The sequence below is a fragment of the Rousettus aegyptiacus genome, unplaced genomic scaffold (assembly GCF_014176215.1).
Source record: "Rousettus aegyptiacus isolate mRouAeg1 unplaced genomic scaffold, mRouAeg1.p scaffold_m13_p_9, whole genome shotgun sequence".
Classification (NCBI taxonomy): Eukaryota; Metazoa; Chordata; class Mammalia; order Chiroptera; family Pteropodidae; genus Rousettus; species Rousettus aegyptiacus.
The window spans coordinates 20,732,105-20,753,550 of NW_023416312.1; the positions used below are offsets into that span (position 1 = coordinate 20,732,105).

The 21,446-nt window shown below is 34.9% G+C and overlaps 1 protein-coding gene and 1 pseudogene across 8 annotated transcripts in view; one reads left to right on the forward strand and one right to left on the reverse strand.

Annotated features, from left to right (window-relative positions):
- CFAP47 (cilia and flagella associated protein 47) overlaps positions 1-21,446 on the forward strand; it is a 364,825-nt gene that overhangs the window by 12,527 nt on the left and 330,852 nt on the right. For 7 of the 8 annotated variants that reach the window (XR_004952867.1, XM_016128242.2, XM_036227120.1 and 4 more), the window contains 7 exons: positions 36-174; positions 2,328-2,556; positions 2,994-3,154; positions 4,756-4,883; positions 8,350-8,585; positions 17,000-17,189; positions 17,917-18,130. Coding sequence is in view for 7 of the 8 variants with exons in the window: in XM_016128242.2 (XP_015983728.2) it covers positions 36-174; positions 2,328-2,556; positions 2,994-3,154; positions 4,756-4,883; positions 8,350-8,585; positions 17,000-17,189; positions 17,917-18,130 (1,297 nt within the window). In the remaining variant the exon portion in view is untranslated. Of the gene's footprint in view, positions 1-35; positions 175-2,327; positions 2,557-2,993; positions 3,155-4,755; positions 4,884-7,493; positions 7,796-8,349; positions 8,586-16,999; positions 17,190-17,916; positions 18,131-21,446 lie in introns of those variants that run through there. The other variant, XM_036227122.1, reaches the window with a different exon arrangement.
- Positions 14,561-14,679, reverse strand: LOC118608411 (annotated as a pseudogene).

Here is a 21,446-nt window from a genome sequence, read left to right on the forward strand (position 1 = left end):
GTCCAGATGTAAACTACTGCTCTTGTTCTTCTTAGGTATGTTTACAACAGAATACCAGGGCCGATTACCCATTGTCATTTTTCCAACTGATGGTATTGTGGAACCCAAGTCATCAGTGATTATTAAAGTGGATTTCTGTGCAGACCAGCCCAGAGTTGTAAATGAAGTGGCAAAGTAAGTTATACTATGGTTCTTAATTCTAATATAGTACTTAATACTTTTCTGCTTTTTTGTTTCACTCTTCGGATATCCCTATTGTCTTTGAATGTAAGTTAGCTTCTTGTTTTTTTTCAGTCAGCAGTAATTCATTGAGTCTCTAATATTTGGCAAGCACTAGGGACTCAAAAATGGAAAGAACCAGAGGGTAGCATATGGGTATACATAACAGGGGCTCCTAGTTTGGATTTTGTGGGGGTGAGGGAGTGAATCAATTACTTGGGACTCCAATAAGGAGGTAATAGTTGAACCAAACACTTACTGGTGAGTAAGAATTAGCAAGATACAGTGTGATTTGGGCTGAGTGAGTGTGTGCATGTGTGCATGAATGTGTGTGTGTGTGTGTGTGTGTAGAGGAGGTGGATGTTGGTGATAGGAGTGGGTTGGAGTGATTTCAGGCAAAGCTAGTAGAAGACTTGAACTTCTACAGGTGAATAGACAGTATAACACAATGAGAGAGCTGAGGAATGTGGAGACAAAAAGAGGTGAGGAGTGATGAGAGATGAGACCTGAAGACTAGAATGGTGCACGGTCTTATAAGGAACCTCATGGGACAGCATTTTTTAATGCTGTATGTTTCAGCTCATTAGTGGGGTGTACAATTACCAGAATGGGTTGCCACCAGTATTAAAACTATAAAATGGAAAATATCAGAATCATCTCACATAGTAGGGGCAAGTGTTGTTTCGTAAAACGTGTGTGTGTGTGTGTGTGTGTGTTTCCTACATTGTAATATAAAATATATTTTTTACTGAAGGTCACAGCCCTAAAAATGTTTGAAAAACAGTTGCGAGTCTTGATAGGATCTTTGGTTTTATTGTGAATGCTGTGGAATCTCAGGAAGGTTTTAAGATGGGAGTGTCTTAATTAGTTTGCATTTTAGGAAGGTAATGCTAATAGCAGTGTGCAAAACAAATCAAGGAGTACAGATGTGGAGTGGGTAACCTGACTAGAATCTATAATGATAAAGCAGAAGAGAAATGATAAAGTCATCAGCTAAAGTACAAATTGGAGGTATGGAGACAATTGTGCAGATTGGAAATACATTATGGAGGTGGATTTGACTAGATTCAGTGACTGGTTATGCAAAGAGAAAGTAAGAGGAAGGGCAGGTCTGTGGGAGAAGATCTTGAATTCATTTTTAAATGATAAAATTGACTTGCTTTGCAGAATACTGTGTAGCCTATTAGATTTACTTATCTTGAGTCCAGAAAAAAATTTAGTCTAGGTATATTGGCTTGAGGGTTGTCAGTAGATAAGTTGTCAATGAAGCATGAAATGTTGAAAATAACTTTGAGCAGGGTAGAGTATGAAAGAGTAGGAGAGAAATACTATTAGTCATGGAGTTTACAAAATATCCAAGTCTTGGAGAATGAGAAGGTAGAGTTTGAATTAGTTAGAGAAAACCAGGAAAGTGTGGTGTCAAAAAAGCTAAGGAGGAAAGATGTGCCAAGAATTGGTATCAACCATGTCCAATGTGAAGAGGTCTAGTGTAAGATAAAGACTTAGGTTGTGAAGTGGTCAGTCTTTTGTGATATATGATGGTATGAGATTCAAAAGGATTGTATATTGGCCAGAGAAGGAATAAATGTTGGTGGGGGCCAGTTTCTAAAGGGAATTCAGATTAGTCTGGGAAGTGAAGTTATATACAGGGGTATTCATTTCAGCAAAGAGTGGGGTTTTGCTGAGATACTTTACTTTTTAGGGAATTGAGTTATTAGGATGGGGATGAGGTTGGCTGTTGGACTTGGGGGAGTAGGATGAGTCAGAAAAGAATCTCAGAATTTTAGAACTAGAAGTGACCACATAAATCATCCCATCTAACACTGGTATTCAAAAAACAATTGGCGATATAGACATACCAATAAGGTGTCCCAACTTTATTGTCTCCTGGGGACAATGAATTAGGTTCCACATATGCCATTCTACTGTGAAGATTCAGACAGACAGAAGGACATGACAGCCTCTGGCATGTACGTGAAAGGAACTGCTCTTAGGCCTTTGAATTTTAATAATGTGATTTTATTAAAGTTCTATTTATACAAATAATTAGGGGAAATAGTTTATAGAATACTAATTAAAATATATATGTATAATTCATTATCTTGTAGAGTACATTTGCAAGGTCATCCAGACATATTCTTGAATATCAAAGTTCATGTGGTTGAGCAGATTATCGAACTGTTAAACATGAGTGATGATCAAAAGCTGGAATGCATACACTTTGGTTTTGCTTTCTTTGGAACATCAAAGATTGAACATGCACTTCTATACAATAATAGCCCAGAACCGATAAATTGGGTGGCCATAATGCAAAATGATACAGTTGGAGAAGAATTGGTAAGTAAATAATACAACAGAAGAAGATCAGGTATTATGTTTTAAAACAGATTGTTTTGAACTTACTAATAACCAACAAGCTGTTTAATTATTTTAAATATGTTTTAACATGCAGATAAGATTTCATTTCACGAGTCTCCAAGGGTAACCTGAAAAAGTTCAGTAAATTAAACTAACATTGATAGTAATATATCTGAAGTAAATCAGATAAGTGTTTCTTATAAGTCAGTGGCTAATCGGGGGCAGGAGGTTTCTGTTCTCATCAGTTTTTCAAAAGTTTTTTTTAAATTTTACAATGTACCTTGATTAAATTTATGTATGTTATTTAAAAACACACATTGATGCTAGAATTTCAATAATTATTTTATGATCTCTTAAAATATTTTATTTTATTTGTTTTACCTTAATATTCTTTTATTTCTGATTTTATATTACAGGGTACAAATATTCACCAAAGAACAGATGTTGCTGTAAATAATCTCACCTACTTAAGAAAAATAAAGAACATAGATATTACCAATTTTATCTCCTGTGTTCCTAATGAAGGAAGATTACTACCTTATCAAAAGATTACCGTTACATTTTGTTTCAGTCCAAAGTAAGCAAAAGTTAATTTCATTGTGATTAAATGGAAAGTATTAGCCATACATTCATCAGATTGATTTTAATATTAAAATATGTCAGAAAGCACAAATCAGATATTTCTTATTATGGTTCTAAATATTTCTAACATTCTTAATATTATTTTCAATATTTAAAAATATGGTTATAAATACTTCATATTAAATTAAAAATCTCTCTAGACCTTGTGAAAATGTGGTAGTGGAAGTGAAAGTTTTGGGTTCTTTTGGATTGTGTCTCCAAACCATTTGGTGTAACCAATACCTTGTTGTCCCTACAGAAATAGGTTATGGCCAGTGGCATGAAGTATGTTCTAGGTGTCTCCAGTGAGAGGATGCAGTGCTCTTACCAGGGCAAAATACTTTCTGAATGAGCATCATGAATATTAAGCCTACAGCAATTGCTGGAATCAACCATACTTGGTTGCTGAAATTCATATAGACTTTGAGAACTTCTGCCAATGGATATTTTATGCAATTCAGAGTACCTGGTTTGGTTATTTAGTTTGAAAATATATTTGGAAGTGCTGTTTTAAACATGTCGTAGCAATTTAAGCTACACTTGGGAGGTTTGCAGTGTGTGGCAATAACCCATCTTATAAGTATGTTTATCCTCGTTTGTGAGAGGGCAATGTTTACTCTCCTTTCTGTGGCAGTGGGGTCACTTTGTGATACCAAATGTGTGTTGAAAACTGAGTTGTGTTATGGAGAGTAATAAATCAAGTAATTGTTCTTTTTGTACAATCTATACTTGCCTTATTCATTATACCTTCCCACAGTAAATTTCTTTGGTGAATCTGTAAGATTCTGTTTAACACACAATCTTTGAAATTTTAAGTATATATTCTTTTTCATGGCAGTATGTTAACGTTTGAGAGTTTAGCATAAACTTGTAGATATGAGCATTTTTTGAAGTCTTAATTAAATGTGTTCTCAATGTTCTATTTGCATTCTTATGTATTGTTTTAAATCAGCCTTGGTGTATGTATATGAGTATCTACTGCTAAAAAAGCTGGCCTCTAGTTAAGGCAAATAAAGATGGCTAGTGCGCAGGCCTGTGATGTAACCCATCTCTTTTTGGTGCTACTTCTCTTCTTCCTATCATTTCTTGCCTTTACTCCAAATTACCTGTGCTTCTCTAACAAGAATGTGGCTAGCCATTAGTGCTTAGTCTTTGGGAGGAACAGTTATGTAACAGAGGTTCACAATTATACACAGGGGTAAGAAGGATTATTTTAGGGAATTGAACAGAGTCCTTAGCCAGCAATGAGCTCTCCAAGCCTTTACATAGAAAGTGGTATTGGAGGTAAACCTTGATGAATTAGTGTTTTAAAATTATTCTTGTCTTGCAAGTGTTGTCATGAATTCTTTTTTTTTTGATATTTACATTTTGCAGCCTTTTTTTTTTTTGGTAAGTCTATGTCTGCTCAGTTATATTGAAAAATCGATCACAATCATATTTTTTTCCTGAACTTTCACTTGTTTTCATAGATTTAAAGATTCGGGCGATAGTCCCTTTTGGTAACAAAGTGTGTCTATCATCTGTGCTTTAAAAATAACTGATTATAATTTTTTATAGGCTAATTGCTGATAGTAAAAAGGATAACGATCCCTCACACAGACAGGACTATGCTATCTTTTTGAGATTTGACTCTGTAGGAAGTAAAGATGGATTTTTGAGAGACGATAACAGTAAAATCATCACAAGTAAGTGAGAAATGAATGTAATCATCAAATGTATAGCAATTTAAGTTGTTTAAAAGTTTGGTCATCAATATTTGTAGGGAAATTTAATAAAAATATATAATTATCAAACGGAATAAGAATGAAAATGCAAACATAATCAAGAGACCTGAAAATGTCTTCTGTGGCATGTTAAGAAAATATCAGCCTCCAAATCATTTACACAGTAATCTTCCAACTATAATTCAGATGATTTTATCATTTTAAAAGGACATTAGATAAACGTAATGATCTAGAGTTTGAGGAGTGAAAAACAAGCAAACAAACAAAAAAATGAAACCCACCCTGGCTTCCTTTCCTATGTAAATGTAGGTTTTCTTTTAGAGATTGATTTGGGAACAAATGACCCATTCCATCTCTACCAGATCATCTGCTCCCAGAATCTAAATATAGTAACAGTCAAAGAACAAGACATAGAGATTTGGTAAATAGGGTGAAATATCCTGTCATAGGATATTGGTAAGTTCATATGCTTTGCAGGCCATGTGTCAAGATATATTGCACTTTTTACTTTATCAGGTAATATTGGACAGGCTGCAGTGAGCAAAAATAGAATGAGGCTTGGAGTTCAGCTTAGCAAGGCAAATCAGAGAAAAAATAAAGATATAGGCAGGTGAGTGATCAAATCCAGAAAGATGAGCCATGGCAAATCAAGAGTCTAAAAGATTTTCAAGTCAGTACAGTGATATATGTCATTGAGCAGGGTTGAACTGTGTTCCTAGGACAGGACTTCATCGCTCTGTTATTATGTCATGGTTTGTGATATTGAGCTCTGTCTGCTGATTGAAGTTCATCTAGTTTTGAATGGCTAGAGATCAGGAAGCTTGGTTTGCCTTAGGTAATTTAGAGTCTAAGATTGGCTAGTAAGAGCATCAGTGAAGAAATATGGACTTTTTTTTGGGATTCTAGTTACATTGCTCTCTTTGCAAAACTGTTCTTTCACCCAATTGGAGCATAGAATTCATATCCCTACCTTCTTTCTAGTATCTCCAAAAATTCATGTTTATCTTATTACTCAGCTTATATTATTCCATTGTTCATTCTTTTAATCAGCTTTTTTTCCATGTACACTTAAATATCGTTAATGCAAGACAGAACATATTTCCCTAAGTGGGGAGAGGCCAAACCCTGCACTGAGAAAAGAAGAGTGTTCTTTGGCGAAGAGTGTAGAAAGTATTCAAACACAAGCTAAAGTTAGAGTCAAAAGGAAAGTTTATTAGAAAAGGGGCAACACTCCACAGACAGTGTGGTCTCCTCTCGGAAGCAGAGTGTGAGAGAGCCTAAGACTGATGAGGACAGTGAGAGAGACAGTAAAGTGAGAGAGTAAAGAGTACTGAGAGAAGACAGTGGGTGTAAAGGCTGTGAGACGGACTACCCCCACCTCCAGTGTTGGGGAATTCACTTTCTATATCAATCTTTAGTTCTTGTGAGTTACAGTTTAAAGACTTTGTTTACCCGTTTCCTTGGATATTGACATACAGCGAGGAAGGATAAGAGTACATATCATGAAAGGCCTGCTGGCAGTTCCCAGGCTTTAATCCATAGGTTCCTTATGGTTCTAGCCATAGGGAATGAATGATTTTATTTTGTGTAAGGCAGCCATGTAAAAACTCTGTTTTCCTTGTTTCTCCTTCAGGGTGTGGGGAATGCGTGGTTAGCAATCCCAGCTGAAATCTTCTTTGTTCTGCAGGTGTTCTCTTGGCCTGGCTGCAGGGCTGATTAGCATATTGAAGTCTCTGAATGTAGCTTGATTTAACACTTTAGTTCTCTTGCCTCCTTCCTACATTATCTTGGCCCATCTCCCATAGTGACTGAGTGAAAAACCTTTCATCTGATTAGAGTAAACTCTATGGCCTACTCTGGGTCTGCACCTGGGAAGATAATTGTGATGGAGAAAAACATAAAACCATACTCTGAGGTTTCACTTTTTAACCTATAATTGCTAACCCCAAGTGGATCCTTTAAGATATTTGCCATTCCTGTTGCATTCCTTCATTCATTCAATATGAGATTAATATCACACAACTTCGCTTCTCACCTCAAACATTCAATACTTCCTCCTTCATCGTTAAATTTGTAAAATACCTTAAGTGACCTAGTACACATTTCCACTTGGATGTTTACTAGGCACCTCAAACTTAATATATCCAAAAAAGAACTGCTTTCCCCATAACCTGTCCCTCCTGCAATCTTTTCTTTCTCAAGAAGTGGCAATTCCATCACTTTAGTTGCTCAGGCCCAAAACCTTAGCATCATAATTTATTACTATGCGTTCAATTTCCTATGCTACATCCAACCCATCAGTAAATTTTGTTAACACTACCCTCAAAAAGATACCTTATATCTGACCATTTCTCACCATGCTTCTACTATCCAGACATATATATATGGTTCCTTAGGGTTTTTGGACCATGTCAAGCAAATTCTTGCCTTAGAATCTTTGTCTTTGCTGTTCTATCTGGAATGTGCTTTTACGAGATGTTCATATGATTTTCTTCCAGAGTACCTTTATATTTTTGCTCAAATATCTCCTTGCCAGAGATGCCTTTTTGGATTTCACCATATAAAAGAGCAGTGCCAAGTTGAACTGCTCTGTCTTACTCTTGTAGGAGAGGAAAAATAATATCCCTTCTACTCTTCCAGGTTCTTGGTTGAGACCTCCTTTAATAAAAGATAAACAACCGGAGAAAAGCAAACAGAAGTTTATTAACATGTATATTTCCTGTATACATGGGAGCTACCCAGGAATACTGAGTAACTCTTTAAATTGGCCCAAGTCACCACCTTCAATACTATCTCCAGTTAAAGACAAAAGAAGATGTTGCGGGTGGGGAGCCAGTTATAGGAGGTTTTCAGACTGAGCACAGTAAAAGAGGGTAAGGTTGTTATGCAGATTTAAGTCTCTGCCTTTTCCATTGATAAAAGTTTCTTCCTGGTGCAGAGAGGGAGACACCCTTACAAATGGAGATTTCCCTTATTAATGTGTCTCTTACAAAAGGGTAACTTCTACTAGGTTAGGTTTTCAGGGCTTTTCCTATGTTTGCTTTTTCTTAAAAATAATCAGTCTAAAATAATCCTCATGCCAAAGAGACATATGTTGGGGTGACAAATTCTGCTCCCCTTCACTCTACTTTCCTCAGCACTTTATCATCTCTGAAATGCTATATATTTATTTATTTGTTTTATTATCAGTGTCACCTCACTAAACTTTAAAGTCCATGAGAGCAAGAACGTTGTCTATTTTATTCACAGCTGTTATCCCCAAAGATTGAAAGAGTACCTGGCACTCAATTGTTTTATTGAATGAAAGATTGAATGAGCTACCCATATCTCATCAGGTCTTTCAGATGACACTAGTTGGACTGAGAAAATATATTTTGGGTTCCCCCAAAACACTTTTTATGTTAAAAAACTACTATTGCTTTTACAGGTGATCGGTTTCAGAAATTGGAATTAGCACTGACAGGCTCAGGACTTCCTGTCATATTACAGTTTGATACAGGAAGAGTCCTTAATTTTGCACCGTGTCTCATTGGTGAACGGTCAGAGATTACGTGTGTTATGCAAAATCCATCCAAATTACTTCCTGTGATGTACCGCTTTAAAAAAACTGCACATTTTAAAGTTGATCCTGAAAAGGGCAAGGTTGATGAAGGATGTATGCAGGTAAGGTTATTATTCTATGCTTTCACATACTTAAAATATTTTAAGGTTTGCTAAAAATGCCTTACAGAGGATTAAAAACTACAATTTTTTTTGCACCAGTGTTTATAAGTTGTATCTCTTCTGCGGCCTAGTTATGAATATTGTATTGGCACTCACACAGTATCCATAATCATTTAAGTGTCTTTCATGTGCCTGGAAAAGCATCGGACACTGTAGGGTATGTAAAGAAATGCAAAACATTGTTAATGCTTCTAAGAATTTTTTTTTTCCTGAGAGAGTATTTATTTATCCAGTGCCCAGCAGTCATGCCTCTAAACTTAAATGTCCAATCCAGCATGGAGCCGTGGCACTCCCAAAGTGTGTGTAGGAATGGGTCCTGGAGCCCTTGTCTAGGGCAGTGGAACCCAGGGACCAAATGTGAGATGCCCCTGAGCCAGCAGCTGCCAACAGTAGCAAAAGGTAAAAAGGAGCCAGGAGCCAGGCACTAATCCCAATTCTAGAAATGCTAAGAAGAGTGCAAGATTCTTTGGACCTCACCACTATACTAAGGTTGGCCAAGCTGGGCGGTACGCATGTGGCAGAAGTGGAGGCCCAGTGTCATGGGCAGAGGCTGTATCTTAGGTACCCACTGCCAATGCCAGCTAACCCAAGACAGGAGAAAGGCATTATGGCAGTTTCGCCTCGGAGGGAACCAGGCCTTGCCCTCCTGTAAGGTGAGGCGGTATGGGGAAAGCAGCCACTATAGTCTGAGTACTTGCTAAGGGATGAGTTCCTGAGCCTTTTGCATGGAAGCATGTCACCCATCCCCCAGCTCTTCAGAGGCTGATATGGAAGGCGTCCTGTACCCTTTGGTCACAGGCATTGCGTGTCTGGGGCACAGGGAGGGGTGGTGGGTCCTGGGGCAGGCTCACATCAGGAGGACTGTTATCAGATAGGTGGGTAGGAACTGTCCGAATGCGGGGAGGAACACAGGTTCAGCCACAGGCTCTGGTCTTGGCACAGATACTTGTGTGGCACCCCCACATTGGCGGCGCCTGCGTAGCGGGGGCTTCCGGGATAAACGCAGCGTGGCCCAGCTGCCTCTGCGGCTGTGTAGGCTGCAGACTCGCTCCAGCCACGCGGAAGCTGGGCTCGCGGTGAGCAGAATGCTGATGCAGCATGGTAACAGTGGGAGCCTCGGACTGATCTGACGCACCTTGTGCCACCCTGGTGTCTCGGCCAAGGGCAGCCAATTTACTGTGGTGCAGGCGTGGACCGCCTCCTTCTTTCCAACACTCTGCCTGGTAAGAAATTTTTAATGCACCAAGGAAGTGTAAGATGCACACAAACAGGTAGGATTTAATAAGAATGCAAAATAATGTGTCAAAGGAGATCTGTAACAAGGTGATATAGAAACTCAGAGGACGGTGTGTTTACCTTCAGCTAGATAGAAAGGTCTTTATACAATAGTTAACGCAGCCAGATCTTGAAGGTTAACTAGAATTTCCAAATTTGCAACTGATGATAAACTGTTCCTAGCCTTATACTACTGCTGGTGCGGAGCAGAGCAGAAAAGTTGAACACTGAAGCATGCGTGTGAGTACCAGGCCAGTTTGTGGATGTCAGAGGCTCTTTTTCACTTTTTCACTACTGTGCTCTGATAACTTTTTCCCAGATCCCCAAACCAGGGGCTGGCTGACTATGCCCTGGAGAATACCTGCTCTTGTTTTCCTATTGTCTGTGGCTGTTTTCATGCTGCAAAGGCAGTTAAATAGTTGTAAAAGAGTTGTATGGCCCACAAGGCCTAAAGTATTTACTTTCTGGCGATTTATACAAAACGTTTGCTGAGCCTTACTCTAAACAGTAAGCAAACATGAGTGTTTTCAGTTTCACCTCCAGTTTTCATGTTATCTTTTCTCCACTGCATAGTGATATGGTTCATAATGTTATTGATGGAAGCTTTTTCCTAATTGCAATCAAGAACTATGGTATACATGTTTAAATGCATACAGCTCATTTATAACTCTTACTGCTTTAATGGAATGACTCTCTCCACCCCCTAACTTGGATAGATTTAATTAGTCTTCATAGAATAGTGAGTGTTAACTACATGATCCAAAATGTTTTCTTTATAATTGCTTTGTATCTGACCTACAGAAGTAGAAGAAAAGAAATTTGAGTTGTTTTAGCCCATAGAGTTGTTCATAATTTGTTATTGCATCATTAGGAAACTAATACAGTATATTTTATTCATTTTTAATGAGTATATTTATCCTGTTGTTGAATTGCAAGAGTTCTCTATGTATTCTGGATACATATATCCTTACTGGATATATGAATTACAAATATTTTCTCCCATTCTATGGGTTGTCTTCTCACTTTCTAGGTAGTGTTTTTTGAAATAACAAAAGTTTTAAAATTTAAGTCCAATTTTTCTAACTTATTGTCTCTTGTGCTTTTAGTATCATATCTAGGCAATCATAGAATAGCCAAGGTCATTAAGATTTGTTCTTATGATTTTCTCTAAGAATTTAAGCTCATACATTTAAATATATTATCCAATTCGAGTTGTGTATGATGTTATGTAGAGGTTCAAATTCATTCTTTTACATTTATATGATCATTTATACCAAAATCTTGGCACACTTATTGTAAGAGTTTATTTCAGAACTCATAATTCTGTTTTATTTATCTATATTTATCCTTATGCCAGTAATACAATGTACTAATTAGTGTTGTAGTAATTTTTAAAATTGGGAAATGTGAGTTCTTAAAGTTTACTCTTTTTAAGAAATATTTTTGATCAATTTGCCACTCTTGAAAATCCATATGAATTAGAATTATTTTACCAATTTGTGCAAAACAAACAAACAAACAAAAACAGCCCAACCCCGAACAACGACAAAAACGCAGCAGCTGGGATTTTTGATAGGAATTGTGTTGGGTATGTAAACCTCTGGGAATGTTGCCATCTTAACAATATTATATCTTGTAATTCATGAAAATTGGGTATCTTTCCTTTTTCTAATGTTTTAAAAAAATTATTTTAATGGTGTTTTATAGTTTTCAATGTATAGGTCTTATAATTCTTTAAAAAATATTCCTAAGTTTATTTTTGATCCTATGTAAATGAAATCATATTTTGATTTTTAATTAATTAATTCAATTGAAATTGATTAATTAAAATTTGGTAGTTTCCACGATCTGTGAGATGGACCCAGTCTTGAACCCAAGCTTTTGTGTCTGTGTCCACCCTTTTACTTAACGCATCTAACAGAAACCTCTGACAGTGAGACAAATGAGTGAGACTTTCATTTAGGACTTTGAAGGTCATGAATGAGAATGGGATCTTTGGGAGCCCCATGAGTATGAACCATGCTGTATTTAGCATACAAAGCCTTGGTGCTTGCCCTTCTCTACCAGCCAGCTGTGCAACCTCTGAAAAGCCTCCTTACCTCTCTGAACCTTGGTTTCTTAATCTGGAAGCAGCAAATAATCATATCTTCCCTCTCCATCTCAGAATTTTGTTGTAATAATTGAATGAAGTGGTATCCTTTAAAACAGATAGTTCATAGTAAGCAATATCATCCCACAGTAAGCAGTTTATAAAATAAGTATTTAAAAATTTAATTAATTACAATTAATTAGAAAGTAATTTCCTAGTGTATGGAAATGCAGTTGATTTTTGTACACTGACTTTGTTTCCCATATCTTGAACTCCTTATTAGTTCTGATAATTTTTAGTGGATTCTTTGGGTTACAAGATCATGTTATCTCTAAATAGAGATCATTTTACATAGTCCTTTCCAAACTGGATAGATTTTATTTATTTTTTTCTTACTTAATTGCCCTGGTTAGCACCTCTAGTATAGTATTAAATAGAAGTGACAAGAGGATTTTTTTTTCTTCCTAATCTAAGGGGAAAGCTTTTAGTCTTTCAGCATTAAGTATGATGTTAACTGTTAGTGTTTAATCTATTGCCTTTATAAACTTGAGGAAGTCCTCTTCTATTCCAAGTTTTTCTGATGTTTTTATTGTGAAAATGTGTTGTATTTTCTCAAATATTTTTTCTCTATTATAATGATATTTCTTTGTGTTTTATTCTATTAGGGTGGTATATTATATAGGTTGATATTTAGAGGTTAAATCTGGGATAAATCACAGTTGTACACAGTGAGTAATTCATTGTATGTGTTGTCGGATTTATTCTGATAGTATTTGGTTGAGGAATTTTGCGTATATTTTCATAAGAGACGTTGTAGTTTTCTTTAATATCTTTGATTTTGACATTAGAGTAAATCTGGTATTATAGAACAAGTTTGAAAGTGATCTTTCCTCTTCAATTTTTGGAATCGTTTGTGAAGGATTGGTGCTAATTCTTGATTAAATGTTTGTTACGATTCACCATCAAAGCCATCTGGTTCTGGGCTTTTCTATGTCAGAAATTTTTGATTGTTATTTCAATCTCTTTTCTTGTTATTCTAGAGCTATGCAGATTTTCTCCTTCTAGAATCATTTTCAGAAGTTTGCATCAATTGTTCATCATATTTCATCATACTCCTTTTTATTAATGTACAGTTGATAGCAATGTTCTCTCATTTCTGATTTTAGTAAATCAAGTCTTTTTTTTTAAAAAAAAATATTGATTATTTAAAAAGATATACATTCAGGTTTGTTGATATTCTCTGTTCTTTTAGATTCTCTGTTGAATACGTTACTGCTTTTGTCTTTATTATTCCTTTTCTTTTTTTCACTTTGAGTTTACTTTGCTCTTCCTTATTTCTATTTTCCAAGGTGGAAATTTAGGTTGTTGATTAAAGGCCTTTTTCTTTTTTAATATTGGCGATTATTGTTATAAATTTACTTCTAACCACTACTTTTTCTGCATCCATAAGTTTTGGTATACTGTTTCAGTTTTCCTTCATTTAAAAGTATTCTTTGACCCAATGGCTATTTGCAATGTATTTTAAAATATTTATATATTACTGAGTTGCCTACATTTCCTTCTCTTTATTTGTTCTTTTAAACAATTACTATACTTTATTGATATTTTCTATTTTGTGAGATGTTGTTTTCATATTTACTTTAATTTTTAAATTGATGTGTAATTGACCTAAAACATTAGTTTCAGGTGAACAACATGATTCGAAATTTGTGTTATTGGAAAATGATCACCCTGCATATTTAACAAAATTTTTTTTCTTATGATGAGAACTTTGAAGAGTTACTTTCTTAGCAACTTTCAAATATGCAGTACAGTATTATTAACTATAGTCACCATGCTGTACTTTACATTGACATGACATATTTATTTCATAACTGAAAATCTGTGCCTTTTTACCCCTTTTTACCCATCTTGTTCACCCTTTTCCACCCTCCCCCATTGTCTCTGGCGACCACCAATAATCTGTTCTCTGTGTCTATGAGCTCATTTTCAAAAAAGTTTTCACATATAAATGAGATCATATGGCACGTCTTTCTCTGACTTATTTCATTTAGAATAATGCCTTTAGAGTCATCTGTGTGGTCACAAGCGGGAAAATTTTTTTCTTTCTCCTTTTTTTTTTCTAATGGCCGAATAATATCCCATTGTGTATACATACCACAACTTTTGTTTTATCCATGTTGGTGAACACTTAGGTTGTTTTCATGTATTGGCTACTGTAAATAATTCTTCAATGAACATGGAGGTACAGATATCTTTTTGGATTAGTGTTTTCATTTTCTTCAGATTAATATCCAAAAGTGGAATTGCTGGGTCAAAAGATAGTTCTATGTTTTTCCCCTCTTTTCAGTGACATTTTATGTATTTATTTTTCTTATTAACATGTATGCTCGCTTTATTTATTTATTTATTTATGGTGACATTGGTTAATGAAATCCAATGGTAGTTCTATTTTTAATTTTTTTTTTCTTAGGCGAGGAAACCCTTGGTTGACTTCACAGATTGCAAGGACCTTGTCAGTTTACAATCTCTTATTTTTTATCTTTTTTTAAGCCTACAGCATCTGGTCTTCCTAGGTGGTCTCCCATCCAAGTACTAAACAGATCTGACCCTGCTTAGCTTCTGAGATCAGATGGGATCAGGCTTGTTCAGGGTGGCATGGCCATAGACTATTTTTAATTTTTTGAGAGACCTCCATATTGTTTTCCATAGTGGCTATGACAATTTGCATTCTCACCAACAATGCACAAGGCTTCCCTTTTCTCTACATCCTTGCCAACACTCGTTTGTTTATTTATTGATGATAGCCATTCTAACAGGGGTGAGGTGATATCTCATTGTGGTTTTGATTTGCATTTCCCAGATAATTAATGATATTGAACACTTTTTCATATACTTTTTGGCCATCTATGGGTTCTTTGGAAAAATGTCTATTTAGTTCATTTGCCCATTTGTTAATTGGATTATTTGTTTGTTTTGCTATTGAGTTATTTTAAGTTCTTTACATATTTTGGATATTATCTCCTTATTAGATATATAATTTGCCATTATTTTCTCCCATTCCCTAGGTTGCCTTTTCATTTTGTTGTTTCATTTTGTTGTTCTTTGTTCTACAGAAGCTTTTTAGTTTTATGTTATCCCACTTGTTTATTTTTATTTTTGTTATCATTGCTTTTGGTGTCTTCCTTTAGTTCTTTAGACATGTTTTTCTTTAATCCTTTGGACATATAATAATCGATTTATCATCTTTGCCAATAAGTCCAACATTTGGGTTTCCTCAGGCAGTTTTTATTTACTACGTCTTTCCTGTGTATTTGCCATACTTTCCTATTTCTCCGAGTGCCCCATAATTTTTGTTGAAAACTAAGCATTTTAAGTGATACAATTTGGCAACTCTGGAAATAATACTGCCCCCAGGATTTATTGTCCTTGCTTTTTGTTGTTATTGTTTTGATCATTTAGTGACTGTCTTGACTAATTCTGTGTAATTTGTTATCTTTGTTGTGTGCAGCCAATCAAGTATCTGTTCAGTTAATTTAGAGGTCAGCTAATGATAGGTCAGAGATTCTCTTAAGTTTTTTTTTATATCAATAAGTCTCATAGGCTTTGCCAAAAGCCGATGCGTGTGTTGAGCAGGGCATGTTTTCATTGTTTTTTCAGGTAGTTTACCACTCATCTGGCCTTCAATTCCAATTCCTCCTTATACAGAGTTTCAAAGTCAGTTAGAGGTGAGAAATTAGAGCTTTCTCAGATGTTTCCTGGGCAGATACACTGCCCTGAACATGTGTGTGGCAATCTAGATTCTCAGGAATATGTCAGATCTTTTCAAATACCCTCTGATTATTTTGTGCTTTTTCTTTTCCTTTTCTCTCCTTTCCTTTTTTGGTTTTGTTTTGTTTAGGTTATTATTAGCCTTAAATAGTAATGCTACCTTAGATTGCTATGATGTTCAACAATTGCTGCTGTGGTTTTTTTTTTTTTTTTTTTGGTGGGGGAGGAGGTGGTAAAGCTTTGGGGAGAGAGTTGTCCACCGAGAATGAGCTCTGAATCAGGTCAATTAAAGACATGCCCTCATAATAGACTTATCAGCTAGCTTCCATACAGGACAAATAGGAACAGTTCTCTGGGGAAGGGGTTTTTTGAGAGCTCCATTCTTCTCACTCTCTGGCTGCTGGGCTGATAGTTTTCACAGCTACCATAGTTGCAAGGCTGTTTTTTTTTTAAAGGAGAGCACAAAACTGAGAATAGGAGGATGGAATTACTGCAAGTGAAAATGCTGCAAAGCCTTTTATTCTTTCAGTATTTAGCCATTTATTTTTCTTAAATAAAAACGCTTTGTATTTTTGCAAACTTTTAGGTAATTTTCAAATATCTAAAAAGTTGATTTTGACATTTATTCTAGATTTCTGGAGGTCTTTCATCTGCCATCCAGAAGTGCTCTAGTACCGTTGTTCTTAATTTTTCTTAAATAATTGTTCAATGATATGTATCATAAAGTTTGGTCAATACTGTATATGATATTGCTAAAGCACTTTTATCACCATGATGAACTAGCTCTCCTTAAAATTTTATAAATATTTTTGTGGATTTGCCTTTTATGTTTTCCTAATAGTACAATATTGCTTTCTAAATCCATTTGGATTACTGTAATAGAATATCATAGACTGCATAGTTTTTAAACAACAGAAATTTATTTCTCATGGTTCTGGACACTTAAAGTCCCAGATCAGAGTACCACTATGGCCAGGCAAGGGCCCAATTCCTGGTTGCAGACCATGTATTCTCACATGGTGGAGAGGGCTAGGGAACTCTGTGGGGACTCTTATATAAGAGCACTAATTCCGTTCAGGAGGGCTCTGTTCTCATGACCTAATCACATCCCAAAGGCCCCATCTCCCATTTCCATCATGCTGCACTTAGGTTTATACAGATACGTTTTGGGGATTCACATTTAGCCTGTAACAACTGGTTACTTTTCTTTTTTTTTTAGAATGTGGTGTGTTCATTCATTCCACATCAAGTTGGAGTCTTTAAAGTGAAGCAACTCATAGAGATTATTGGCCCAGTGGCAGATGAAAATTTTCAATCTTTATCATTGAAACCTTTTCATCAGATAAATTTAGTTTTCAACAGTGTCTGCAAACCTTCCGCCAAGAAAGTTGTGATGAAAATTAATCCTGGTAAGCTATTGTGGATGCTTACTTTTTAAATTTTTTTTAGGATAATGTAGGATTATCTTAATATGTTAATTACTTAGCTATATATATCAAATGTGGTCTAATCTAGTGATTCTTATCATTTGAATACCTCAAAATCACCTGGAAGTTCTGTTAAAATATATATCACTGGTCTACATCCCGGCATTGATTATTAAGTAGGTCTTTGTAGGAGCCCAAAGATTTGCATTTAGACATATTCCCAGGGGATACTGATACTGCCATTTGAATGCACTGGTTCAGTGATCTATAAAATTTATTTAATATTTTAATGGTTTTCCTATTTTCTCTTTCTACTTTTTTGTTCGAGTCCATAATGGAAATAGCTTTTGACCATTTCATGGGTTTTCTTGTTGTTGCTATTTCATCTAACTCTCAATTATCTTTTATACATTGAACCATATGAAATTGCTGATATTCAACTCTCTTTATCCTATAAACATTTGTTTTATATAGGCCAATCCAACCCTTCAAGTTATTATGTTTATTTTTTATACATGTATTATTTTGCTAAATTGTTTTGTGAAGGTCCATTTATTAAATGAATTATTTATATTTTATGAATGTATTTGTCTGTGGATTTACCTTTAATTTAGAACCAATGGTCTAGTGTATTAAGTAACTTATGGATGTCATTTAGAAAACTAAAATTCAAAAAAACATTTAAATTTAATATCCAATTCTATGAAAGGTATATCCCCTTTCGTCTGTAATCCTACGGGACAGTTTGTGGTCAAAGATTTGGCAAAATATGAGGAATATGCACCTGTTGCAATGCTTCAGTCAACCATGACAACCATTCACAATCAGTGCTCAAATAAAGAGGCAGTGAAGGATGCACTGATAGCTTTTCCCAATGACCGAGCTGCAAGTATTAGGCCTGGACACCCGGATAAACATTTCAGGTAACATGCAGAGGTCTTATCAGTTTCCTCTATAACAAACTAATAATGGAATAATAATAATGATAATAATAGTCATAACATTTATTTTCTGTTTTTTTTTTTTTTTTTACATTAGAGGAGATGTTCATTGAAGGCTATTGTATTTATCTAATCTCTCATCACTTCTACTGTGTACTTGTCAGGAAATGAAAGGTTTACCAAATGATTCTTAAAATGTGCTGTAAACAAGTATAGAATAATAATAAAATAATCACTTGTGGAAATGTATCAAGTTCTCACAGTGGTCATGTTCATTAAGTATGGCTGAGAGCTCAAATTTATCTTAAGATTGAAAAAAATTAAAATTTTGAAAAATCAGTCATTTTTATCATCATCATCATCATCATCATCATCATCATCATCATCATCATCTTTGTTCCATACCCTCAAAGATTTCCAATACCTTTCCCAAATTGAACTAAACCTCCCCAATTAGGATCATAAGTGATGTTAAACCTCAATTTTAATTTATCCAAACCTCAAAGAAATTACTACTTTGCCAATGCTTAGGGAAAAGAAACCCAGGCATGTTGACATATGTATCTGGGCCATTAGATTAGGAATGATTTTTATGTACTTGAAACTGAAATGGATTTCTTTTCTCCCTGCTTATGTGCTACTAGTACACTACCCAAACTTGACAATGTCCTTCCCTGGACTTTTCTCTACTTGTCTCTTTACCTTTCATGAGTCATTAAGCTCAATTAATTTTACAGCCATTTTCTTACAATACCATTTGATTTTTAGGCCATAAATGTTTTATTATCCACAATTGGAAAATTCTGAGATTTTAAATAGTCTGTCTTATTATTTTATTTTACTATTCCATCCACATCAGCCTTTCTATCTCTTTTTTATTTGACAACTACCATAAACACAGAAGCATAAAGATCACTCAGACTCCATTTTAAATAATTACATAGTATAAAAAAGGAAAACATCCCTTCCTCTGGCTCCTTACACTCCATCTCATCCTGCAGAGGTAGCTGCAGGAAACAGTATTTTCATTTTTCATTTATAGTTGACATTCAATATTATTTTATATTAGTTTCAGGTATATAGCATAGTGATTCATCATTTATATAATTTACAAAGTGATCCCCCCAATTAGTGCCCACCTGGCACTATAAATAGTTATTACAATATTAGTGATTATATTTCCTATGCTATACTTTACATCTCTGTGACTATTTGTAACTACCAGTTTATACTTAATCCCTTCTCCCTTTTCACCCAGCCCCTCACCCCGCCCCCCTTCCCATCTGGCAACCATCAGTTTGTTCTCTGTATCTGTGAGTCTGTTTCTGTTTTTTTTCATTTATTTGTATTCTTAGATTTCACATATAAGTGAGACCATATGGTATTTGTCTTTCTCTGTCTCATTTCACTTAGCATAATACCTTCTAGGTTCACCCATGTTGTTGCAAATGGTATGATTTCATTTTTATGACCGAGTAATATTCCATTGTAAGAAACAATTTTTTAATGTGTCTTTTAAAATTCTTTCCTATGCCTAGGCAAATATATCTACATATAGTGTTAATTTAATGTTAATATTTTCTGTCTAAATCAACATTAATCAGATAATATAATAATGCCACAATTTTTTTGAAGAAAACGTAAGTATTTCCTGTTTATACAATGGCCATAATTGCCATAATTATTTTTTTCAAGTCACTCTTTCTCATACTAATAGAAATACAAAATTTAGTCCAGTTAGTTCCTGGCCAGCAATTAGTAACTTTAGATAATGAAATTTTTCAGTGTATTAAGTTACTGGTAATTATTATTGTTATTTTTAATGCATTTTACCTTTTCACATTTTGAGAAGAAAATAGGAATTTTTGTCCAGTTTTTCTTTACTGCAGTGCATCCTGTGTTTAGAACAATGTCGGGCATATAGTAGGCACTCAGTAAATATTTTTTTAATAAATGAGAAAAGTATTTTATTTACATAGTAATTTTTGTCCTCTGTACTTTGCACATTAAAAAAAATCTACTCAAAGCTCCAGAGGTAGTGCCTGAAGTTTATTCTTTAAGGAGGTGATAAGCATTTAGATATGTTAATAGTTAGTTCTTTGTCACTTTAGGCATTTGCAATAGTGTATTCACTGGGGGAATACAATAAAAAGGGACTACTGTACTTCTTTCCAAATCCCTTTTTTTTTCTTGTTATAGACAGAGGAACTTCAGATAAAGAAATTATTTCTAGGTCCTAAAGGTGGTTAAGGTTCCTAGAGCCTAAAGGGAAACATTGAGGACTTGTTAAAAACATGGAGAAATGTTAGGTTAAATTTCATTTGACTGCATGACTATTGTAGTTCCCCCATATCCAAAGGGGACATGTTCTGAGACACTCAGTGGATGCCTGAAACCACGGATATACCAAACTCTGTATATACTTTTTTCCTATACATACATACCTATGATAAAGTTTAATTTATAAATTAGGTACAGTAAAAGATTAGTAACAATAACTAATAGAACAGTTATAACAATATACTGTAATAAAAGTTATGTGAATATGATTTATCTCCCCTCCCCCACCCCCATAACTGATCTGATAACCAAGAAGGTTACTAAGTGACTGATGGGCAGGGAGCACGCACAGCATGGATACAAAGGGTTAATTGACTTCCAGGATGGAGTTGGGATGGTGTGAGGTTTCATAGTGCTACTCAGAACAGCCCGAAATTTAAAATTTATGAATTATTTATTGCCGGAATTTTCCATTTAATATTTTCAGACCATGGTTGAATGTGGGTAAATGAAACTGTGGAAAGTGAAACCGTGGATAAGGGCAGACTACTATAATAGGTTCATACTTATGAGTTATTTATTGAGGGTAAGAATCTTGATTAATTAAATTTTCTGCAGATCGAAATAGATCAAGGACTGAAGATGTGAATAATTGTATTTTTTTAATAAAAAATATATGGTAGATAAAAAGGAAGAGCATGAACCCATTTAGTGAATACGGGATATAAAGTAGTTTGCAGGTAGTTCTCTTATGGATTATTTTCTCTATAGATTTATTATTGATGGTTATTTTGGAAGCTCTGAGATATTAAGAAAGTAGCATGTTTAACAAAAGAATTCTCTCTCTCTCTCTCTCTCTATATATATATATATACACACATATATATATATTATTTTTTAATTTTGAGCACAGTGATCAAAAAGCAATTAACTTTTAGGAAGAGTGGTTTTAGGATAGGTACCATTACATCCCAATGACCTTAGGCATTTTCTCTGATTCCTTTAAGAAGGAAACTAG